The sequence below is a fragment of the Pelodiscus sinensis genome, chromosome 1, assembly GCF_052426305.1.
Source record: "Pelodiscus sinensis isolate ZL-2025 chromosome 1, ASM5242630v1, whole genome shotgun sequence".
Lineage (NCBI taxonomy): Eukaryota > Metazoa > Chordata > Testudines > Trionychidae > Pelodiscus > Pelodiscus sinensis.
Window position 1 is genome coordinate 238,890,495 of NC_143052.1, and position 17,202 is coordinate 238,907,696.

The 17,202-nt window shown below is 47.5% G+C and overlaps 1 protein-coding gene across 2 annotated transcripts in view; it reads right to left on the reverse strand.

The window, feature by feature from the left end:
- UXS1 (UDP-glucuronate decarboxylase 1) overlaps window positions 1-17,202 on the reverse strand; it is a 118,159-nt gene that overhangs the window by 80,301 nt on the left and 20,656 nt on the right. The window contains exon 1 of one of the 2 annotated variants that reach the window (XM_075917766.2): window positions 7,875-8,058. The exons of the other annotated variant lie outside the window; for it this stretch is intronic. Within the exon in view, the coding sequence (XP_075773881.1) occupies window positions 7,875-7,971 (97 nt within the window). The 5' untranslated portion in view covers window positions 7,972-8,058. Of the gene's footprint in view, window positions 1-7,874; window positions 8,059-17,202 lie in introns of those variants that run through there. 2 annotated transcript variants of the gene reach the window in all.

Here is a 17,202-nt window from a genome sequence, read left to right on the forward strand (position 1 = left end):
CACAAGGAGCCCAGTGTGGACGTGCAACAGCTATTTAGTTACAGCAGTGGCTGTATATAGTCTAAGTCAGTGGATTCCAAACTTTTCAAGCATATGGACCCCTTTTCAATCTATTAATGTTTCATGGAATACCCCTCCCCACTCCCTGGGGGAGGGAAAAAAAAGAAAAAGGAAAAGGGGGAAAAAAAAAAAGAAGAGGAAAAAAAGAATTGGGCCCACAGTGGTGGGCCCAATCCTTATTTTTAAACTTTCCACAGACCCCCCATGTAGTACCATCGTGGACCACTGGCCTACGTTAAAGAACATCGCTGTCCACCCTAGAAAGGTACGTATGACACAGCTACTTCTTTCCCAAGCGGCAGCAGTCTAAAAATTTAGTCATTTTAAAATGTACTTTGTCAATATAAGCTTGTCCCAAAACTTCAGTTTTGTTTCCCAGGCAATACTAAAAGGGTACATAGCACCTCTCAATAGCAACACTTGATGTTAGGGGGATATTACCGATACTGCTCAGAGAAGTTTGACAGGCTAACAAAAAGACTGGTAAATTTCCGCAGAAGAATGATCACTCGGCTGAAGTGAAACTTTAAAGGGGTTAGATCTCTAACCTTCTGAGTAACAACTTGGCTTCTGTGAAGAGAGAGAAAATGCAACCCAAAGAGCGAACAACTGAGAGAAGAGAGTGAGAAAGATGAGTAGACCATTATGTCCTTCATAACTCTGAGGGGGGACATAACTCCTTCACAGAACAGAAGAGTGACTGAGGTGAAAGGTGAAACAAAATACAGGACTATGTAGCACTTTAAAGACTAACAAGATGGTTTATTAGGTGATGAGCTTTCGTGGGCCAGACTCACTTCCTCGGATCAAATAGTGGAAGAAAATTGGCACAGCCATATATACCAAAGGATGCAATAAAAAAAAATGAACACACATGAAAAAGACAAATCAAATTTCAGAACAGAAGGGGGATGAGGGGGGGGAGGTAAATGTCTATACCTCAAGCCCATCTGCCTCTATTTCTAATACAGAAACTCCTATAGGCCTAGAACTGTAATACATTACCATGGGCTGCACAGCCAGGAACAGAGAGACCAATCGTCTGAGAAACTGGGAGCAGTGCAAGGCAGGAACCTTATCTGCATGCACAATCAAATGAAAGACATCTCCATCCAACCCTGAGCCTGCAATCAGATGTGCTCACAGCACAGAAGACTGGCACAAAAACTAGCTCCAGTGTAGTATTACACAGACCACTAATGTTTGCCTTGACCTACCTGTCCTGTTAGTTGATAGGAGGAAGGAGGCTAGGGATGACCTATGGTACTCTGAAAGTCATTTACAACTTTTTATTAATAGTTAGATTCCAGATACTCAAACACATAGATGAAGCCCTAATTTTCCACTACTTTTCACTTAACACCGGTAGGAATTATTGCCCAAAGTCAGTGTGAAACACTGCTAAGGAGCATGGTAGCATTTAACACTCACTTGGCAAACAAGTAAATAACTACACAAAGCTCAAGACAGTGAAGAATCAGACCCATGAAGTGTTAGATTAACTGAAAGTTATTAATGAAGCTTAGTGCTAAATGATTGAATTACAGGCAGGACAATTTTTACGTCATTTAATTATTTCTAGGAATTTTTCAATATTTCTTACAACAACAAAAAAGATGAGAAATCAATGGAAACAAACTTAATTTTTCTTGGTAAATATCAGGGTTTATTTTGGTTGACATACACAAAGAGAAAAGTATTCAAAAGATTAATGATCTGATTAATGAAATTCAATGTGGCTTGCTGCAAAATTAAAACAGAACTCAAAATACAATGCTACCTCAGTTTAAGAAAACAATACATCTCTAATCCCCAAATAAAGCTTTTCATTTCAATTAATGTATTATCTAGACTTAAAACTATTATACTGTAAATATTTATATTTAATAATTAGGCCACACTATTTGCAATGCATACATTCAATTTATTTTTTTCCTCTGGTTTTTGGGTTTCAAACTTTTCAAATACTTTCTTGTGTTCCAAAATATACTGATGTAGATTATGATGTTCTTCCCATTTTAGTGAGTCAGATCTTTAAACTGTTATCCGCCAACAGCTTGAAATGTGTATGTGGTGGGCACAATATTAGTCACTGCATTCAGATGCTCACGTACTTCAGAGCTTGCATGTGTGTCCGGTTATTTTGTGTATCTTCTAAAACAGGCATGGGCAAAATACGGCCCAGGGGCCAGATCCAGCCCACCAAGCCACCGGATCTGGCCTGTGGGGAGCCCCAGGCAGGCTCCCTGCTTACCTCACCCGACCCACACACCGCTCAGAAAAGCACCTGTGGGACCATTTCTCTTTTAAAACTGAGCCCAGAGGGGAGGGCAGAAGGCTTTGGGTGCTGCTCCCGCACCCAGCATAACCCCACTGGCCAGTTTCTAGCCAGAAACTGGCCAATTGGAGCTCCCAGTTTGAACAACAGGCAGCAAATGAAGCACCACATCCCCCTCCCATCTGGCTCGTAGATATTCACACATGCACATGGCCCTGCAGCCTGTGCGAGGGCAGGACAGGCTGTCTGCCTAAAAAATGTGCCGGACTGCTGGCTGGGACTCACCCAGGTAAATCTCCTGGCCAGAGACTGTCTCTGGCACCCCAGTCTCTCTCTTCCCCAACCCTCTGCCCCCCACTCCTGCTTCCCTACTCCACATAGCCGAACCCTCTACCCCCCTTCTGTACCCATATACCCTCCCAGACCCAGTACACCAATCTCCTCCTGTCCTAGATCACAGCCCAAACCCCTGCACCCAAATCCAGTGCTTCAGGTCACAACTTCATCCTTCACCCAACCTCCATCCCAGACCCCACACTTCCTCCATTAATATCATGGAAGAGTGCGGCCCTCAACCATTTTCCAAAATCTTGGAGTGCCCCCCCCATCAAAAATTATTGCCCACCCCTGTTCTAGATTAATAGATAACCTTACTTCAATAGGAAGCTTTGCATATACACACAGACTCATTTATTATTGTAAACCATATATAACATGCAATATATTTTATTTTCCCAAGATTTAATTAACTAATCGGATAGTTGATGGGATTTCCATCAACTATTTGATTAGTTGATAAGGGGGCTCCAGGCTCTTGCTACAGTTCAAAAGTGGGAGCCCAGCAGGGAACGTTGGGCCAGCAGGGGACTCCCACTGGCTCCCCATGTTCCCTGTGGCTCCTCAGCCTTTGAAATGTTCAAGAGCCCCACTGCTTCCTCCCATCTGCTTTTGAAATGTACAAGATCCCTGCTGGGGTTCCCACATTTCAAAAGCAGAATCACAGCAGAACTGGTGTCAACAGAGACTGCTTCAGTCCTTGCTCACACCATTTCCCGTTGTGCCTCTACTTCCCCTGTGCCCTGTGGAGACGGTGCTAAGGGGAACTGGCTTTTAAGATGGCTCCCACTCCCCCACTTGCTGCCTCTCTCTTACAGAGGTGGAGGTGGGGGGGGCAACTAGTCACATGCATCCCTACAGAGATTACTTTAATATATTTGAATGATACAAAAGTATGGTTAGAATCGAAAAAAACAAGTTTGGGAGACCCCTTTTAAAAAAAATTAGTTTAAATTGAAAACAAAGGGCCTCAGTTACACAAATATGGAGATCAGAGTCAATCAATTTTGCAATTTAACAATTAAATAAACAAACAATACAGAAGAAAAAAATCAAAATGGCCTCCCAAAATATACTTTACTCATTTTGACATGTTTAACTTTTATTGTAATAAATGTACTGTGATATATTTTGTACAAGTAACGTCGTAGGAATACTAGACCTTACTATGGAACATTATTAACTGATGTGGCGCATGGAGAGCCACACTGTCGGAAAAAAACCACATTGTCTCCACAGGCTCTGGCAGAGGGAAGGCAGCACTGAAAGGGTTCAGCTGCTGCACACTGACTAAGGACATTAAATATCAATTAAATTTACTAGTCGAGTGGTCAATGGAATTTCAACTAGTCAACAGGCACTTCCGCATCCCTCCTTTGAAATGTACAAGAGCCCCAGTAGGGGCTCTTGTGCATTTCAAAACTGAAACTCAGCATGCAGCCCAGGGCCAGAGGGAAATTCTGCTGACTCCAGACTACACATGGGTGCTTCCACTTTGAAATGCCGCGCAGAGACAGGGTCAATTGGGGACTCCCCAGCTGATCCCGGGCTCTGCGCAGCATTTCAAAGCGGCAGTATCACACAGAGACCGGGTTCCGCACGGTGCTGTCGCTTTGAAGTACCCCCCTTTTCTCACCCCCCCTTGCTGCCTGGATAGATAGATAAATATCAGATACAATAAAGGCGGGGGAGGGGGGGACTAGTCGACTATCCTGTCGATCATCCAATAAGCATCTGCTTATTGGATATTCAACTAGTCCTTTACATCCCTACCACTGACCAGAGTCTTCTCTGAGGCAGGGAAGGGCTCCAGCAGAGGGAAGCTGGCAGCCTTTTCCCACTGCTTCCTGCACAGCCAGAGCCTTCCCCTGCAGCAACATGCCCCAATGTCAGGAAGCTAATAGCCTTTCTCTACTCATCTCCTGCAGCCTAAGCCCTTCCAGTCTTGCCAGTCTTTCCCCGCTGCCGGAGTCTTTTGCTGGAGGTGGCAAAAGCTCTAGCAGTGGTACAACTACTAAAAATATGACTATACAGAAAAGATGCAGTACGAGCCAGTAGAGACCATGTAGGATATGTACTACTGTATAAGCTACATACACAAACCCTCCCAGCAGGTCTTTATACCAGGGGTGGGGAAACTTTTTTGAGTTAGCGGCCACACACAAAAAACCTTCACTGACTTGGCGCCTGACTGAAGCCCAAAGATACTACTTACATTCCCCTTGCACACCAGAGGCTGGGGGGGGGGGGGCAACCTACTAGTGTGTGTGTGTGTGTGTGTGTGTGTGTGTGTGTGTGTGTGTGTGTGTGAGAGAGAGAGAGTGACGGGGGGTGCCTCAGGGCCAGATCCAGGCAAGCCAGAGGCCACATCCAGCTTCCAAAGTCTGAGGTTCTCCTTAGCATTCTTTGGGGCTTTCACACATGCAGACAAGCAATAGTTCAAAGTTTCACAATACATACCTCTGTGAAGCAGGAAGCATGAGTTCTACATAAACAATGTCTGGAGTACTTATTTATAATATTTATTCGGTTCAGTCTTACTATTGTACTGTATTTTAACCACAATTCATAACAGTCAATTCAACAAACAGGAGTAGGGGAAAACTGTGAAGGAGGTACATAAACTTTGAACACTTAAATCACTGGAAAGAGTACTTGAAAAAAAATATGCCAGAACATGCACCTGTTCAAGCAGTTCAGTTTTCTCAACTGCCACACTACTTCAGCATGGCATTATCTCACTACTCCAGTTCACTGTGTTGATTCAGTAATATCCCAACAAATATACTTTTAAGAATGGGAGATGGAATAGACACCTTCAATAAAGATAACATTTAGTTTTTCAAGGAACTATCAGATCAGCGTATTACAAAAAGACTGTCACAACATACTGATGATGCAGAAGTCAAAACTATTGACTACTGCAGAACTAGTCAAGAGATTCAGATGTGACTGATTTGCAAAAGTCATATCTTATGACTATCTATAGGATTACAGATACATAGCTATTCCGTTTCAGGCTACTCAATCTCTTCCCCTCCCCCCATTAAAGAATGTGCAATCTCTGATCTTATAGGTCCACGCAGCAAATATCCTCACACTCTTTCCCATTCTCCCTTTAACCTATGTGCTACAAAGTAGACATCAACTGCTGGTTAAAAAAATCCAGTCAATATTTCACCCAGAACCAGGAGCCTAAGCCTAGACAATATAATTATGTGGCCACATAAATTGCCACCTAATTCTGGTGTATTTTTAAACTGCCTATTTAAAGGTTTTCTAGACATTACATTTTCATTTTAATAAAGTCTCTAGCTCTTACCACTGAAGAAAACCTTCAAATTGTGAATGGATATAAAGCAATGTACTGATGCCTGTCTGAGTCTGCAGGCAACCTGAAATAACTCAGTGAGGTGTGACCTGTCCTATGGAGTCTAATGATAGTTACTGGTAGTAATGAATGATTTTAATGGTCCCATTTTAGTTGAAACAGCATGCATCACCAGTGCAGCTGCAGTTACTGAATGCAGTGGAGCCACTCAAACATCTTTTCTCCCAATATATACAGTCATTTCTGCTCGAAAAGGAACGTAGTAATGCATATATCCCATCTCAAATGCAAAAAGCCTGAAACTACCGGTACCTCCTGCATACCCAAAACTAAATTAGGTCATGTATCCCTGGTAGTATCAAAAGCTCCAACTGACTCCAACCCAACTGCCAAAGCCTGAAGCCTCATCCCAGACAACTTCTATTGATAACAATTAGCTGCACTATAGAAAGATCTGCAGCACACTGGAAATAAAAAAAAAGTAAGCTATCATTAAATAAATTGAATTTAAACACACAAATGGCCCACAGAACACTAATGAACAGATGGAACTGGGCAGCAAGGAGACAACTTGGGAGGGCAATGCCACAATTCTTGGGCCTCAACTTAATTCAGGTCCAATGAGCCACCTTGTTTCTTTTCAATAATTATCCTATTCTCCCACCTATTCTTATGCTTCTGTCCAGGATCTTAGAATCCAACATGCAAAAAAACAAAACCACCACCACCAACAAAAAACACAGCCCCACAATATTCCAGCATTATCTATTTGCACTTAAAAAAATATTAGGTGCTAAACAGTCACAAATAGAAATATGACCCCAGACAGAGGCAGCAGCACAGGAGGGGCAAATGGTACCTTAGAGCCAGTGCTGGAGGGAACCAGGGGTGGGGGAAATGCCAGCAGTTGACTACATGAATCAATAAGCCTAGTCTTATTGGTTAATCTAGTCCACTATTGGTTGACATGCCTAGTCTGAAACTGATGCAGGAGTAATTTAGCTTCACAAAATTCCCTGTGGCATAAGGCTCTAGACAGTTTTCCTACTTGCTAGCCCCCCGGCTTTTATATGCAGAAAAATACTTGTTGTGGGCCATGGAGTTTTTATAGCATGTTGGGGAGACCTCAGAAAGGAAAAGAGGTTTAGAATCCTTTTCCCATCCCACTTCTAGACCATGAACACATTGTCTTACACATCATTCAGCAATACAAGCAGCTCACCACAAAAACAATCGAGAAGAAAAAAGTATGACATCACCCCAAACAAGATAAACATTCAACAGTTGCGTTAGAAGGTGAGTAAGGGAACCCAAGTGTCACGGACAAGGCAGTGAGCCTGAACGCTCTCTTGAGGGTCAGGCCCATCAGAAGCAATGCTGCAAGCCGGGACATCATGTGCCTGCGGCCCCTTCCCTCCCCTTAGACAGGAATTGCGGTGGGAGGGGAGCCTGGAGCTCAGGACCCTGGTGTGATTGTTCCCCCTTCCGTCAGCGGTGTCCAAGCGCCCCCCAATGGGCTGGTGCCCCCCAGGCCATCTCCTGTGAGGGGGGGTTCTGACCGGGGCACCAGTTCCGTGTCACTTCCAAGCACGGCTGGGAAGCGGCTGCCCCGCACCCTCACCTGCTGGTGGGGAGAGGAGCCGCCCCCGCCCCGCCAGGGCAACCCACCGGGGGCGAGGGGCGGATGTTTCAGCCGCGGAGCAGCCTGCCAAGGGCGCCCCGAACCCTCCCCCCCCCTCCCGCAACGGCTGCCCATGGGCCCTGCGGGGCGAGCCGAGGGGCCGGGCGCAGGCTGCAGCCCCGCGGCTCGGCCCGGGCCCCGGAGCGCGGCGGCGGGGACCGAAGGCGCGAGCCCCCCCGCGCACTCACAGGCCACGTAGGCGGCGAGGGCGAGCGCCATGAGCAGCTTCATCCTCCGGCGGTCGATGGCGGTCAGCGCGCGCAGCAGCGGGCCCGTGCTCACCATCCCCCGGCAGGGCGCGCGGCGCGAACCCTGCCCGCAGCTGCCGCTGCCGCCGCCGCGAGCGAGTGAGCGCCTGCCCCCCCCCAGCCCCGCAGCGCGCATGCGCAGGCCGGCGTCGCGCTCAGCGTGAGAAGCGGGTTGGAGGGAAGCGAAAGGAGGCGGGGCCTCGCTCGCGACCCAGTGCGCCTGCGCGCGGACCCTGCTGTGCCGCGTGCCTCTGCCACGCGCTGGCGCCTGGTGGAACCCAGGCGGGTGCTAAGTGGGGCTGTCAAATTCCGTCCCCCAGGCATCAGCCCGCTCCACGCCCTCGGTGTAGCGCCCCCCTCCCCGCATGGTGCCATGAACACTGGGTCTGCCTCTTGAAGCCAGGCTGCTTTGCCCCGGCTCTACTGATGTTACGGATCCCGGAGAGAGCAACCCCCCCAATAGCCCAGATCCTGCAAGCACACGTGGGCCTGGGACCTGCTGCATCCCACCTGCCTCAAACAGAGATCTTTAGCTGCTGGCCTACACTGGCAAAACAAACCAAAACAAAACATGGTGCATTCGTTCAAGGACATTACAATCTTCTCCTGGAGCCTCCCGATTTTAGTCTCCCAACACCTCTCTAGATCAGACACCGCTTTTACTATTTGTATTGCACCTTCAAATCCAGACTCCAAAACCGGATGAGCTACCACAGCATGTATCTGACCCAAATATCTGGCATCATTATGTCATTCATATAAATGGCTTTTTACTTAAGTAGCTTATTCCAGCCACTCTTTTATGCAAAATAAATATTTTAAATGCTATTTTCGTGATATAGCTATCTACACTATGGGCTTTTGTTGTCTCATGTACATCAGTCAGACACGTTCACTAAAATAATCCAAATCTCAGCATATAGTGGCACAACACACTGCAGCACTAGGATGTTGAGGCCCTAATTTTTAAGGTGCAATAGTAGCAACAATACATTTAGACAATAGAATCTGGATAATTCGGACGAAAACTGGCTAGAACATGTGTCAGATCAGGGCTTCTGTTGTGCAGTTGTGGACTATACAGATCATTCATCTGACCATCTCAGTGTGTCCTAAACAAAGGGTGTGTCTAGACTACATGCCTCCTTCGACGGAGGCATGTAGATTAGCCAGATCGGAAGAGGGAAATGAAGCCGCAATTAAAATAATCGCGGCTTCATTTAAATTTAAATGGCTGCCCCGATCTGCCGATCAGCTGTTTGTCGGCAGATCGGGGCAGTCTGGATGCAACGCGCCGACAAAGAAGCCTTTCTTCATCGGCACAGGTAAGCCTCGTGAAACCAGGTTTACCTGTGCCGATGAAGAAAGGCTTCTTTGTCGGCGCATCGCGTCCAGACTGCCCCGATCTACCGACAAACAGCTGATCGGCAGATCGGGGCAGCCATTTAAATTTAAATGAAGCCGCGATTATTTTAATCGCGGCTTCATTTCCCTCTTCCGATCTGGCTAATCTACATGCCTCCGTCGAAGGAGGCATGTAGTCTAGACACACCCAAAGACGCCATTTTGGGCAAGCGAGGGTGTGGGGGGCAGCAGTTATGCATACCAGGCTGCAGCTTACTTTTCTTCCCATTCCCCTGACTATCAGGGAGCGAGGGGGAAAGTATTTGGATTCTCTGAATGCCTCTCACCCCTGGCTGGTGAAGGGAGGGGCAGAGGAGTAATTCATGGAATCCAAGGACTTTCCCCTCACTCCCAGATGGTCAGAGGAATGGGAAGAAAAGCAAGCCACATCCCGGTATGCACGGCTGCTGCCCCCTCTGCTCTCCCGAAATGGCATCCTTGGTACTGAGTGCAGCCCCTGGCTGTCCCTGTTCCCCAGGCTCCCTGCACTCCAGGGTTTGCAAGTCTGCAATGACTCACCTCAGCTACCCACATGGCTTTTCCTGTCCTGGCTGTGCTCAGGGAGTGGTGTCATAGAGTCGCAGTCCAGCCATGGTAAGTGCCATACAAGAAGCTGTATGGAGCTAAGTCAGGGAGAGCCCCATGGAATCAGCAACCCTCTATCTGCCTTGGGCAGGAGGTCCAAGAGGCAGGGATATGAGTAGGAGCTTCAGGCTGGAGGCCTCTGGCCTTCCCACCTTTGCGAAGCTTCTGCCTGGACAGAGGAAGTTTGTGGAAGCCCTGATCAGAACATTACAGGAAAAGTGCTGTGACAGTCGCCCTCTCCCCCCCACCCCCCAGCCATGCTTTATGAAATGGACTTATGGTAACAAATATGCATAATTCGAAGATGCTTTGGACAAAATACCTCCTGTAACCTCAGTGTCTGAGTGATCACTATCTGCTATCAAACCCAGTGTAAATAACTGTTATAGGGAGCAGGGGAGAAGCAATCAATATGTACATCCTCCTTTCATTGTTAAAGGAGGCTTATCTGAATGATTTATTTGAGGTTCCGATCCCATTTGGGGATTGGGTTCCTGGAAGCTGAACCCAAAACTACTTTCTCCTCAGACCTGAAAAGATTAGTGTCTGTATTGCTCTTCGGAGTGGGGGTGTGGGGGAAGAAAGGGGAGGGGCGGTGATCTCAGCTCTGCAACTTGGCCAGGGGGGAGACCAGGAGATCTGGCCCAGGAATACAAGGTGGTGAAAAGGCCCAGAGAGGAAAGAGGCATGTGTCAATGGCTTTGTCAGCACTCCGGGAAGCACCCCCAAGGGGTCTTCTGTGACTGCAACCCAGTCACAAATGCAAGCAAACCAAGATTGCTGGGAAAGCAGAAGTAAAAACATTGCTCAACACAGTGAACAAATCACAAAGAAAGACTAGAAAAACAAAAGTTGTAGAAAGAAGCCGCTCAGCAACTAGAGCAAGTGTCAAGAAACAATATGTTAAAACAATATGAAATAAGGTTACATTGTATGGAAACACAATCAGGTCCATGGTACAAGCAGTAAGAAAGGCTGCCAGTGAACAAATAACAATTGCAAAGAAGTGCTGGCAGCATAAAAAGAGCTTTTTTACAATGCACTGAAACCTATCGTTCACACAGATGCAAGCATTCTAGACCTGCTAGATTAGGGGTGGGGAACTTCAGGTCTGGGGACTGGATCCAACCCCCAGCTTGCTTGGATCTGGCCCCCGAGGCTCAGGGGTCCCTCCAGCATTGGGGAGCCCGTGCTGGCACTCAAGCCCCCTGCCGCTTCCCTGTGGGGCCGGAGCACACAAAATCTACTAGTCTGGGCACCCTAGGCTCTGGTGTGGGAGGGGAATGTGGGGAGTGTTTTTCTTCTTCTCAGACAGCAGCTCCCCTGAGCCAAAAATGGTTTCCCACTCCTGTGTTAGATGAATGGGGCAGATTTCAAGGCACATTATACAATGATAAGGAGGAGAAATAGAGCAGAGAAGCAGTTACAAATGGGAAAACTGCCAGAACAGACAAGCACCTGAGCTACAGAGCCTGTGGGACTATCAGGCTACATCTACAGTGTGCTTTCTTGAGCAAGAATATATGCAAATGAGGCATGGCGATGAATGGGATCCTGCTGATCCAAATACTGATAAAGATATAAGATTATGATCAATATCAGGAAAAAATCTTATTGTCAAAAGATTGAGGCTGTGTGAATAACTGATTTTTTGGTTTACTGGCAGGTTGGGGAAAAAAAGTTTGGATCAAACAGAAAGTTGGCAAATTGAAAGAGTTGGAAAAATGTGGATCAAATGAAGAGTGTCTTATGTTTGGGGGCATTTTAACTATTTTTAAATGAAAGCAAAAGAAAATTTTGCTAGGTTCACAAAATCAAGAAGGAGAAAAGTTGCCTCATGCCCTAGTTCTTAGGACACTTACCAGGGATGTGAGAGACCCAGAATTGAATCCAAATTCTGAAACAGGATCTTGAATCCAGGTCTCCCTCTCCTAGGCTTATTGCCAGGCTATTGGCTACTCTGGGATGGGGTTCTATCAGTCTCTCCTGCTGAAGCTGCTCCACTTTGTATAAAATACTTGAAAAGTTATTGGGCTAGAGAGAGAAAGTATGAGTAAGTCTACAGCCCAGTAGTTACAGGTCTGAGCTGGGAGAGAGGACACACAGTTTCCAGTACCTGCTTCAGTAATTTGTATCTGCAGTTTTTGTTTTGTTTTCACTGTGACAGTTTGCCCTAATGGATCCACATTTAAAAAATGCTTCTAGCAATCTGAATCTGCATTTTTGGTGCCAAAAAATTGTCCAAAATATTTCACCCAGCTCTACTTGTGAGTAATGTAATGTGTGTAAAGTGAGGCATGTTCACAAGTCTTTGCAAGATCAGATCAAGTAAGATACTATTTAGCACGAATGAGCATATCAGAGATATCAGGGGTACATTTACATGGAAAACAAAACCAAAACCAAAACAAATCCATATCAGAAGTGAACCTCAAAGAATCAACTAAAAATAGCAATGTCGACATTTGGGATTAGGCCAAAGGCTAGGCACTGAGTCCCTCCACCATTGTTGTGTTTCAGAGCCAAATGGATAGACTGGCTGTTTTTGGTGCTGCTGTGTCAGGCCTGGGAGCCCAAGTCAGTTGTCCCAGGCTCTGAGATTTGTAACCATGGGATTTTTTTTCTGTGTGGAGATACCTTAAGTCAGTGGTCACCAGAACCCCTCCCACACTCCAAATTCTTTAGCCCAAGATCAGAGTCTGCATCCCCCTCTCACACACCCTAACCCTCTGCTCCCAGCCTGATAAAAGTGAGTGAGGATGAGGAAGGGAAGGATGATGAAGTGAGCAAGGGCAGGGCCTTGCAGAAAGGGCAAGAAGAAGGTGGGACAAGGGTGTTTGGATTTGAGGTGGATCCTGGATTGCGTTTAAATTCAAAATGTGATCTCATGCTTTAAAAGGTTAGAGACCACTGCCTTAAGTCAGCAGTTCTCAACCAGGGATCTAAGGCTCTCTGGGGGTCCACGAGCAGGTTTCAGGGGTGCCACCAAGCACCAGGGATGTCAACATGTAGACAAGTACATGATTAACTAGTAAACCTGGGCTTATCTGTTAATCTTGTTGACTACACACACAATTCACCCCTTGTTGCCTCTCTATCAGCCTCTCTTAAAAGCTGGCTCCCCACAAGCACCGAATCCGCTTCCCCTACCCCTCATGCTGCTGCCTCTGATAGAGAGGCAGCAGCACTGAGAGTGAGACGGGCAGGCTGGAGCACAACGTGTGGGGAGCCGGCTTTCAAGCAGGCTCCCCGTGCATGTCAGCTCCGTGGACCACCTGCCCCCTCCCCTTTTGCCTCCTACTGAGGCAGTGGAGTAGGGGGAAGAGGCAGGAGCTGGTGCTGGCAAAAGCCAGCTTAAAAGCTGGTTCCCCCCCCCACCAGCTCCCCGGTGCTACTGTCTCCTCCCCATGCACTGCTGCCTCTATCAGATGGGCAAGGGAGGCCTCCACAAAGCAGCCTCTGTCCGCAGTAGTCCTGGCTCATGGGGAGCTGATTTTTAAAATGGCTCCCCTCACAGTCTGGCATTTGCCTGGGACCCCATGCTGCTGCCTGTTACAGAGGCAGCAGTGTAGGATCGCAGGGCGATTCCCAAGAGTGGGGCTGGTAGTGCACTGGCTGCTGGCCCCACCCCCAGGGACTATCAAATAGTCATGTAACCGCTAAAATTTCACACTGTTATATTACTATTCAATTACACAATATCTAACATCCCTACCAAGCACAACCAGCATTAGACTTACTGGGGCCCAGTTCAGAAAGCCAAAGGCCTGTCACCCTGAGCCTCGCCACCCTGAGCAGCTTAACTTCCATAGGCTCCATGCAGTTACCCTGTTTGCTACCCACTACTGCTGGAATCCCTAGCTTTTATATGAAGTAAAACAGCTGTTGTGGCATAGGTGGGCGATGGAGCTTTTCGAGTATGTTGGGGGAGGAGGAGAGCTCAGAAAGAACAAAGATTGAGAACCCCTGCCCTCAGTGACCTACAGGAAGTCTGTGGTGGTGCTGGTGAACTGAAGTTTCCTAACTCTCTGTCTGTGTTTTAATGATAAGACCATCCTTCCCTCTTAATTTTAGTTTCCCATGTTTTGGGTTTTGATATATTTATTGTTTTGTGTGTAGGGAAAAGGAAATAGAGACACAATGTTATAAAGCAAACTCTTGGGGCAAATTTACCTTTGGTGTCACTACAAAGAGCTATAGAGTTTTACACCAGGAATAAATATGACCATCAGGTATTAAGCTGGGAAAATTCACAGGAGAAAAAAGTACTTATTCCCCTGGGATAGATCAGTATAGTAGACTCAACCGTTTCCGCTTTCCAGGACTTAGTCATGCAGTCCTTACTCAGGCAAAACTGACATTGAAATCAATGGGATTTCCCACTAAAAAAATGAAAGGGGAAGAATGGGAAGTTCTCACTGGAAGATCTCTCAGAGAAATAGTCAATTAATAATAAAATAATATTATCTGGCTCTCATACAGGGCTTTTCATCTGTACATCTCAAAGCTCTTTAATGGAGCACTTTGATATTTTTCACTAGGCAACTGCCTGTACAATCATAGTAAGTGGGAATCTTTAGGCTTACCAATGGGACCCCAAGGCACCTACAACTGACAGCATTCTGTACATTTTCACTTTCACTGATGCCAGTCAGATTACAGCAGTCTTGATAAATGAGGCCTCTCCCTGCCTTATGGGAAAGAATCTCTCCCCCTCGTGGCCTCTCTCGGCTCTATGTAAGGATTCTGGGAATATGTGAGCCATTAGTCAGAGATCACAGTCCTGGTTCCCTGGGAGGAGCCACCACCACAGCAGTAGCACCCTCACTGCCCTCAGTGACCTCACTGCCTCTGTCCTCCCAGCCCCCTGCCCTTGGCTTCCTGCCCTGCATCCTGGACCTCCCACTCCCTGCCCTCACTCCTGGACCCCCACCTCCTTTCCTGAGCCCCCACCCCCTGCCCTCACTCCTGCACCCCCACCTCCTTTCCTGAGCCCCCACCCCCTGCCCTCACTCCTGTACCCCCACCTCCTTTCCTGAGCCCCCACCCCCTGCCCTCACTCCTGCACCCCCACCTCCTTTCCTGAGCCCCCACCCCCTGCCCTCACTCCTGCACCCCCACCTCCTTTCCTGAGCCCCCACCCCCTGCCCTCACTCCTGCACCCCCACCTCCTTTCCTGAGCCCCCACCCCCTGCCCTCACTCCTGCACCCCCACCTCCTTTCCTGAGCCCCCACCCCCTGCCCTCACTCCTGTACCCCCACCTCCTTTCCTGAGCCCCCACCCCCTGCCCTCACTCCTGTACCCCCACCTCCTTTCCTGAGCCCCCACCCCCTGCCCTCACTCCTGTACCCCCACCTCCTTTCCTGAGCCCCCCACCTCCATGTCCTCACTCCTGCACTCCCACCCTCTTTGTATTCTGGCAAAAGACAGAAAAAAACTGCAAATACTGTCTACCAAGAAGCTCTGTCTAATGTTTGAATCACTTTCTTTTTTTAAAAAAGCTTCAGAGGGGTAGCCAAGTTAGTCTGTAACAGGAAAAATATATATAAAAAACAATAGATTAGGAGCACCTTAGAGACTAACAAAACATGTAGATGGTATCAGGAGCTTTCGTGGGCACAGCCCACTTCTTCAAATGACAGGAGTGTTAGAAGTCCAGATCCAATACTAAATAAGGGGGAGGGGGGAGAGAGAAGGAAAAAAAGAGAAAGAAAAGGGTATGTGAGAGACAGGGCACGGAGAGAGGCAACCACGGGGCCCATGGAGCTCCCTGCACTCACGGAAGCCCCGAGGAGGCCCTCGCTGGGGAAGACGTGCTTTCCTGGCGGCCGTGCGCGGTGTACTCAGGCACTGCCCCCCAGAAGCAGGAAAGTGATGCAGGGGGATGGCGGCGGCCAGACGCGGAAGGGGGAGGAGCCATCCGGTGGCCGAGGAGGCGCAGCCCTACAGGGGCACTATAAAAGGGGGCCGCTCAGGCCTGAGAAGGTAAAGAGAGGAGCGGAGGCCGAGGCCGGAGAGAGGAGCAGGGAGCTCACCGAGATACCGAGGTACACGCTGATGAGATGGAAGAGACCCAGGACTAGGTGAAGGAGCCATCTGGCCACCTGTGGGTTAGTGAGTTACGGGGCATGCCCCACCAACCAGACAGGGGGTCCTCACCCCCATCCATAGGGTCCTGGCTCAGGACCTGGAGTGAGGGCAGGCCCAGGTCCCCCTCCCCTCTGTTGAGGCCCATGTTTGGGTCTAGTGAGCTATTGGCGGGTAGAAAGGCATTGGACTGAGAGACTAAGGGATGGGGCATGGAGAGTTGGGGTGGTTGGTATCACAGGAGAAGTCACAAATTCCCAATGATGAGGTAGCTGTAAACCTGAGGGGAGGAGCGAGTCATGACAGGAGAAAGAAAAAGGAGAGACAGTGAGTAGATAAGCTTCAGAGGGGTAGCCGAGTTAGTCTGTGAGGGTACGTCTACACCTGCTCCCTAGTTCCAGCTAGGGATGCAAATGTAGGTGACCGAAATTGCTAATGAAGCAGGGATTTAAATATCACACTCTTCATTAACATGATCTCACCAGCGCGTTAATCCACCCCAAAGCTGATTCGAACCAGGAAGTGCGCACCAGGACACGTTAGTTTGAACCAAACCCCCCAAAATGAAAAGTAACATTAGTTTGAACCAAGAGGTTTGGTTCGAACTAATGCATCCCGGCGCGCACTTCCTGGTTCGAATCAGCTGTTGAGCAGAGTAATGCGCTGGAGAGATCATGCTAATGAAGCACAGGATATTTAAATCCCTGCTTCATTAGCAATTTCAGTCGCCTACATTTGCATCCCTAGCTTGAACTAGGGACCAAGTGTAGACGTACCCTGAGGATATATCTAGACTAGGGGTTTGGTTTTTTTCAAAAGGAGATATGCAAATTCAGTGCTAATTTGCAAATCTTCTTCTGATCGCTTTTTCAAAAGTGAGTTTTTCAAAAGTGAAAGTAGTCTGGATGTGGGTTTTTTTCAGAAAAAAAACTTTTTTGTAAAAAACCTCTTCCTAAAAAAAAAAAAAAAAAAAAGGAGGTTTATTCAGTTTTTTGAAAAAGGGGTTTTTTCCCTGAAAAAAATGCATCCAGACTACTTTCACTTTAAAAAAACCCACTTTTTAAAAAGCGATCCAAAGAAGATATGCAAATTAGCACCGAATTTGCATATCTCCTTTAAAAAAAAACCCTAGTCTAGACGTATTCTAACAGGAAATATTTGAAAAACAACAAATAATCTAGTGGCACCTTA